The 8,279-nt window shown below is 34.0% G+C and overlaps 2 protein-coding genes across 2 annotated transcripts in view; one reads left to right on the top strand and one right to left on the bottom strand.

Annotated features, from left to right (window-relative positions):
- Positions 1-1,245, top strand: part of LOC107660683 (aquaporin-11-like) — a 3,355-nt gene extending 2,110 nt beyond the window's left edge. The window contains exons 2-3 of the mRNA XM_016450074.1: positions 398-514; positions 897-1,245. Coding sequence (XP_016305560.1) covers positions 398-514; positions 897-1,009 — 230 coding nt within the window. The 3' untranslated portion in view covers positions 1,010-1,245. The remainder of the gene's footprint in view (positions 1-397; positions 515-896) is intronic.
- Positions 1,246-4,258: 3,013 nt separating this feature from the next.
- The window catches only part of LOC107660697 (methylosome subunit pICln-like), a 4,957-nt gene continuing 936 nt past the window's right edge, over positions 4,259-8,279 (bottom strand). Inside the window, exons 2-5 of the mRNA XM_016450087.1 lie at positions 8,103-8,265; positions 6,917-7,108; positions 5,429-5,492; positions 4,259-4,480 (exon numbers count right to left, since the gene is read on the bottom strand). Of these exons, the coding sequence (XP_016305573.1) occupies position 4,480; positions 5,429-5,492; positions 6,917-7,108; positions 8,103-8,265 (420 nt within the window). The 3' untranslated portion in view covers positions 4,259-4,479. The remainder of the gene's footprint in view (positions 4,481-5,428; positions 5,493-6,916; positions 7,109-8,102; positions 8,266-8,279) is intronic.

The raw sequence follows: 8,279 nt of genomic DNA, 5'->3' as shown, positions 1-8,279 counted from the left end.
CTATCTATCTATCTATCATCTATCTATCTATCTATCTATCTATCTATCTATCTATCTATCTATCTCTATCATCATTTTTTCTTTCTATCTATCTATCTATCTATCTTTCATTCTATCATAATTTTTTCTATCTATCATCATTTTTTCTATCTATCTATCTATCTATCTATCTATCTATCTTTCATTCTATCATCATTTTTTCTATCTATCTATCTATCTATCATCATTTTTTCTATCTGTCTATCTATCGTTCATTCTGTCATCATTTTTTCTATCTATCTATCTATCTATCTATCTATCTATGTCTTAATGCATGCAGATCTAGTCTAGTTATATTTCAATATCATAACTGCAGTCAAACTGTACTCAGGAAGCGTCTGTACTGTATTTTGTGAAGGTGGTCATCTCACCGGCGCCGTGTTCAACCCAGCACTGGCGCTCTCAGTACAGTTCCCCTGTCCTGGACACAGTTTTGCGGAGTACAGTTTTGTGTACTGGATTGGACCAATACTGGGTGAGCATTAGATTTACAACATTCACTCTGACCTTTGAAGAATCCTTCAGAGACTGTTCTGTAATCAGTTACTTTTGTTAGGAAAACAAGTGTATCCAGTCAAACAAGTATAACTCAAGGCCAATCAATAAAATGTCTTCAGTGCTGGAGGAAAATCATATTTGCATGGACATGGACATCATGAACAACACAAACTACCGAGCAGAATGTTTGAGAATCACAATGTATTTCTAAATGTTCATGTACTAGCAAACCAAACCGCTGACCTTAAATATAGCACGTGTGCATGATAATTCATAGTGTTTGTTAATAACAGCAATAAATATACAGTTCTAAGTGTTGCACCAGTATCTTCATGCTGTTTTTGCCACTTATCTTACAGGTATGACAGGCTCTCTGCTGCTTTTTGACAAAGTGATCCCTGCTATTTCAGGAAAACGCACAATTCCAAAGCACCTGAACTCTAACGGACTCAAGACGAAAAAGATGAAGTGACAGAGAGACTGACTTCTCGTGCATAAGTGCTTATATACTGTGAATATACAGCTCATCGCCAAGTAATAACCAGGGTTTCTGCAGGTTTTAAAAGGTCTTAATTCACCCTTCTTAAGGCCTAAAAAGGTCTTAAATCAGAGCAGAAAGTCTTAAATTCAAACGTCATGGTATTAAATGATGCATGCACTGTAAAAAATGAACATCTTCCTCAGTATTTTGTCAGTATGTCTAATACAAATATCTAAACATCTTTAAATCAAGATACATTTACTTGAGATGCAAACTAGACATATGAAGTCTTGTTTTCTGAGAAATGGAACAAAATTAAGTGAGTTTATGGTTAAATCAAGAACAAACGTCTGTCAATGGGGAATCAAAACTTAACTTAAGGCGATTTTTCTAAGCCTACTAGCAGATATGCAGATTAGCAGATTATTGTTTTAATAAATTCACTTCATTTTGATCAATTTCTCATAAAACAAGACTTATTTGGTCATTTTGCTTCTCAAGATAATGTCTCGATTTGAAAATCTTTAGACATTTGCATTTAGAGACCATATTTACATAGTATTCATTAAATGTTCTTGGTCTTTAAATGTCTTAAATTTACCTTCACTAAACCTGCAAAAAAGCCTGAATAATGAAACTGATGGGACCTTAATGTTTTTCTTTTTTTAGAAGGGTTTTGGTGAAATCTATGCTTTCAAAATATTTTAAATGTCTTTTTAATAACATACATATTCATGAAGCACAGTGAGTCTGTAATGGCATATAGCTGCAGATTTACAGCAACATTCATAAAAAGCACATGACCTGTGTCGAGAATCAACTGTAAATGAGTTACAATATTTATGTGTTAAATCATATTTTAACAAACGGACATTCCTGGAATAAGTTGTCTCGATTTGAAAATCTTTAGACATTTGCATTTAGAGACCATATTTACATAGTATTCATTAAATGTTCTTGGTCTTTAAATGTCTTAAATTTACCTTCACTAAACCTGCAAAAAAAAGTCTGAATAATGAAACTGATGGGACCTTAATGTTTTTCTTTTTTTAGAAGGGTTTTGGTGAAATCTATGCTTTCAAAATATTTTAAATGTCTTTTTAATAACATACATATTCATGAAGCACAGTGAGTCTGTAATGGCATATAGCTGCAGATTTACAGCAACATTCATAAAAAGCACATGACCTGTGTCGAGAATCAACTGTAAATGAGTTACAATATTTATGTGTTAAATCATATTTTAACAAACGGACATTCCTGGAATAAGTGTTCTATGGTTGTTAGAATACTTTTTTGTGTTACATTCTACTAGCGATGATTCTTGCCTAGTAACAGGTCAATGTTACTGTAGTACTAGTAATCTTAAACACAGTTTTGCAGTGCCTTTGGATTATCCTGGGTAAAATAACCCGGGTCGACCAGACCGGATTGAGTGCCGCATCTACAAGCAACTGCAGAATGTGTGAAATGAGATCACAACACATTCCTGTGTTATGAGGAATTAAATAAAGCAGTGCTAAAATCTGTTTGTAATTAAACTTTACATAAAAACACATGGCTCAGTGGTTATTTAACCTGAGAGGTCAAACAGGCTGTTGTGAAATGGTTTCTGATTGACCTTTGACCCTCTGTGAACTCCCAGATGTGCTGAACGAACCTGATAAGGCATTTTGTTTTTCACTACAGCGTGCAACAAAAGACAGGCAAAACAGAACAAATGAAAGTGAAAAATCGTGAGATGTTGCTTACATAACCGAGCGTTCACACATGAATGCGAATTGTTGACTTGATGGGCTTTGACGTGCTGTCAAATTCCTGGTTTAAAGGAATAGTTCACCCAAAAATGAAAATTTGCTGAAAATGTACTGGATCGTGGTGGTCGATAGCGTGAGCGTCTCAGATCTGTCTCAGGGAAAACGCTACCACACACTGCAGATAAACCCGCATCCGCGATTCTCACTGGACAACAACGACTACGACCTGTGTCTGCTGCGCACACAGACAGAGATGGAGATGGGAGGTGAGTTCACGCTTGCACATTTGAATGAAACTAATTATGCAGATATAGCTTCTTCATCAGGTTTGGAGAAATGTAGCATTGCATCACTTGCTCTGCAGTGAATGGGTGCCGTAAGAATGAGAGTCCAAACAGCTGATAAAAACCACAATAATCCACACCACTCCAGTCCATCAGTTAACATCTGGAGAAGCCAAAAGTTTTTTAGTAGACATTTTGCACTTGCGCGAGCTGCTCAGACCTGGCCTGTTCAGTGTGTCAGTGTTCACTGCTGTAATCTGTCATTAAGACTAAATCCTACCAGAGACCGAAATAACACAAACTCCAGCACTGCCTGAACACTCACATTCATTCCAGGTGAAGTCACACAATATCTGTCCAAATAATAGAAGGGTTTAAACAGGAGGAAAGATGACTTGAAGTCCACAAATACAGTGACAATCAGCACAAACATCAAAAAAAAGTTTCTAATGGTCAGTCTCATAACATCCAGTGTCAAGGTCACATTTCATGCCTTAACCAAAAAACATAAATTATATAAATTAAAATACCATTCCTTTATTATTATTATTATTATTTTATTATTATAATGCCAATTATTCATGATGTTACCATAATGCATCTGGATTTTTGAACTCCCATTACTCTCAGTGATGATTTTTTTTAAAAAACAATATTGTTTACAATGTGTTGCATAATGCAGTTTTAAAAAGATATTAAAAAATACTGTATAAAACAGTATAACAAATCCTGCCATGATGAATACTTTTAGTAATTTTTTTTTTTTAAAGTTTTAGTTATAGTTGAAATTAGAAAAAAAAATGTTTTTATTTTAGTTCATGTTTATTTTATATATCAAGTAAAGCATTTTTGATGGTTTTAGTTAACGGTAATAACCCTGTTATAAACAATAAAAAAAAAATGTGTATATATATATATATTCTTCTCATATCTTTCTTTGATTTTCTTGACAGATTGTGTGAGAAGGACTGCTGAATGAATTCACTGAGAAAATATTTGATCTCCTGTGAGGAAATACACAAGAAATGATTAGACGAGGATGTCTCATAAACATCTGACTAAATACAAACAGAACGACCCAAAATGAGCTGCATGAGTATTTTTAGCACACTTCAACAAACCGCCTGATTGAGGATATTTCAAAGAGGGAAAAAAAACACCAAATATGGAAGAAAAAAATGAGGCTTTGGTACAAAAACAGCTGTATTTATTGAAATCTCTAACAAACTCATCAACATCACTGAGGAGGAACATTCTGGAACTTGGTCTTCAGGGAAAACTACAAAACACATTAGTGGGAGCTACACATGGTCGTGACAGCCGCGGTGTAAAACAGCCCATTCAATTCAAGCAAGGAAAGACTGATATCCCAGCATGCCCCACTGAAGTGCTTCAATCAGCCGTACAGAAACGCAGTTCATCTGTGAACACATTGAGGGATTCAGAGTCACACAGGAGCTTCAACACGGATCCTCACAACAGCAGCAATACAGTCATTATTCTGATGAGAATCATACACGTTTGGAACGACACAAAGGTGTATATGATGAGAATTTACATTTTTCCAGTCAATTATTTCTTGAAGTGTGCGAGTATGCGAGTTCTGACAGTGTCAGCTTTCATCACTTCCTGTCCAGAACCAGTGTTGTTTTTGTCAATTAAAAATGGTATTCAGTAACTGAAATAAAGATGAAATAAAATATAAATATTCGATGAAAAATTCAAACTTGAAAATCTTAAACTCTGAAAATTTGAAACGTTGCCTTGGCAACTATATGAAATAAGTTTAAGCTGAAGTACTAAAATTACCAAAAACTACCATCTGAAATAAAAAATAAAGCTATATAGAATGAAAACTTTAAGAAAATAATGGTAATATTTAAAAAATAAATAAATATTTCAACAAAAACGAATAAAAATGACAAAAGCAAAAAATTCCTAAAACTGCAACTGAAATAAAAATAAATCTAAATAGAAATATTTTTTAAAAATTGAAATATAAAAAAAAACTAACATAAACATTTAAATAAAAACGAATAAAAATGGAAAAAGCACAAAATTATTAAAACTGCAACTGAAATAAAAAGAAATCTAAATAAAAATGTAAAAAAAAAAAACAGAAATATTGAAAACTAATAAAAAGTTGAACATATCGCACACCCCTTATATATATATATATATATATATATATATAGATATATATATATAGATAAATAAATTACAAAAGCACATAAAAAAAAAAGTAAGTAAATGAAATAAGAGCCAATTCAAAATATGAATACATTTTATAATAGTATATAAATAACACTGGGCAGGACAGGAGATGGAATTGGTCAAATGAGATTTTGAAGACACAGTTGTATAGTTACCAGTGATCCACATCGGCGTCCTCAAACTGTCCAGTGACTGTGCTTGAGTCGACTTCCATTCCATCTGAACTCAGACAAAAAAAATAAAAGTTTAATCACTATTAAATTACGACCGTCCTGCCCTGTGCTGCTCCTCTGGGCTTTACCCATTCCAGATCCATTAGCACTCAGGAAATCCTGCTCATTAGACACACAGCCTTCTGAGTCTCACACAACACTCATCCTCCACGGACTGAAATCAACTCACATTCACACAGACACCGAACCAAACATTCATGCACTCTGTCAAAAACACGACTCTTTTAGCATCATGTGGGGTTTAATAGAGCACGACTTTTCTCTGTTACTGCCATTTAGTGGCTGCTCGTGTGCATTCTCATTTTTTTTTTATTTCTACATTTTTAAATCAAGTAAATTCATCTGGGATGTCCATAAAACAGTGGAAAAAGCTGTCAACACTTTGTTTTATTTCTGTTTTGATGACAGTGACCAAGTTACCAAAGATTTATAGCAATAATTATACAATTTTATAGCAATAATATGTGACAATAAAATCTAATTTTATATTTTAAATATTATATAATGTTTTATATATATTTTGGTAACACTTTGGTAACATTTCAATAATGTTTCATTTGTTAAAATTAATTAATTACATTATTATTAACACAAAATAACAATGAACAATACTTCTACAGTATTTAATAATCTTTATTAATGTTACTTTCAGCACGGCAACAGTGTAAAAGTAGCCCGGAGTCAGACGCACCTCTCCCGCAGCGTCTGCACTTCACATGCGTATGTTCGCGGGCGCCAATTAACAATCACAAACGGCTGCATTCCAGTCTTCAAGGCATTTTAGGACACAACATCGTCAAGTAAGTAACTTTAACGAATGTTACAGTATTCACTGTAGTTGTCCGCTAGTAAAAACATAGTTGTATCAGTCATTATCCGTGTATGCCATTGGAGGCGGGACTAATTTGCATATTCATAGATCCGCGTATAGTAAATGAGGCAAGGGTGTAGAGTTACATTCAAGCTATTTTAAGGCATGAGAAAATTATTTTCACAAGAAAAAACATTTAAATATGTAATTTTGATGATCAAAGATAAGTTTTAAGGGATAAAATATTTGACTACAGGGGGACTTTAACAACAGATTTTTAAAATCAAGGGTTGTATTTGTTAACATTACTTAATGCACAGAGAACTAACATGAACAACTGTATTTTTCATTAACTAACTTTAACAAAGATTAATAAATGCAGTAAAAAATGCATATTGTTAGCTAATGCATTAATGAATGTTAACAAATGTGACCTTATTGTGAAGTGTTATCTATATTTTAATATTATAATAATATGGGAAACTATAGTTACAATATTGTGGGGTAGTACACAAAACTAAACTGCCCTCTCAAGGACAGACAGATCACCACTACTGAAATAAACCAGTAATCAATAATGAATTTGAACACACACCGACCTTCAAATTCAGCCGATGGCTCGTCGCTTCTGACTCCAGCCATGTGGTGCTGCTGTGTGACAGACTGGGCCAGCAGCCCCTCCAGCCGGTCCAGTGTGGCCTGACCCTCGGCCGTCAGGTGAGACAAACCCTCCTCATAGGTGTAAAACGTGGGGACGTCGCCCTGACCCTGACCCTGACCCTGCTCTTGCTCTGAGAGAAAAGAGGAACGGTACAAAAGCACTGAAATAATATGAGAGAAGACACCAAGCCTCAGTACTCTGAGATGATTGACATTAATATCATTGTCCACTCAAAAGTGGAGAGACACCGGATCAGTGGTTCTCAACCAGGGGCCTCAGGAGACTTCAAAGGATGGCTTTAAAATGACTTCAAATAGGACAAAACCAGCTTTAGAATAAAATAAAACCAGCTAAAAATCCAGATGTAAGCTAAGCTAGCTTTAATTTGCAACCGAAATAATTATTTTAATTTTTTGATTTAAAAAAAGGTTCTCATCATCTTTGAAAGTTATATATTTCTAGTTATGTCATGCTCTAAAACATTTTATGTAGAAACAAGCTGAGAAATTTCCATTCGAGAGTAAAAAAATATTTGAAAAACGGCTAGAAACATGCAAATTAATGACTCATAAAAAGTATAAACTCTGAAAAACAGAAACATTATTTATTTAATTATTTATAGAGAATTGAATTACTTTCATTTGAATTACTTAAAAGTAGTTTACTTCATTATTCTAGAATTGCAGAATGTAGTGATTTTAATTGTAATTACTTACAAATAGTTCATTTCATTATTTTAAGAAATTAAATTAGTTTAATTTTATTATTTAAAAGTAGTTTATTTTATTATTTTAGAATTACGGAATTTAGTGATTTGAAGTGGTTTCTTTCATTATTTTAAAAAGTTTATTTTATTCTTTTAAGAATTACAAACTTCAATTATTCTAATTCTAATTACTTATAAGTGGTTTATTTCCTTATTTTAATATATTGCCATTCCTGGTTTGTGTAAATAAAAAGCTTTTTTTTTTCTTTTTTTTTTTTTACAGCTTTAGTACCAGAAATGTCTTGGCCTGTATGAGGGGCCTTTGAACATTGTCTTGGACTCTGGGGGACCTTGGAGTCCAAAAGGCTGAGCTGAGAACGCTTGCACTAGATGCATTATGGATCCAAATGACACTCACCAGCCTCCTCGACGTCATACTCCTCTCCCTCATAATCGTCGTCATCTGTGTCCGCGTCCTCGGGGTGCAGGGCCTGACAGTCACACATGGCGGAGAACATGGGCTCCACTGCGCACACACACACACACACACACACACACACACACACACACACACACACACACACACACACACACA

Source organism: Sinocyclocheilus anshuiensis, unplaced genomic scaffold (genome assembly GCF_001515605.1).
Source record: "Sinocyclocheilus anshuiensis isolate Anshui unplaced genomic scaffold, SAMN03320099.WGS_v1.1 scaffold948, whole genome shotgun sequence".
In the NCBI taxonomy this organism is placed as follows: Eukaryota; Metazoa; Chordata; class Actinopteri; order Cypriniformes; family Cyprinidae; genus Sinocyclocheilus; species Sinocyclocheilus anshuiensis.
This window is presented reverse-complemented; position numbering and strand designations above follow the sequence as displayed.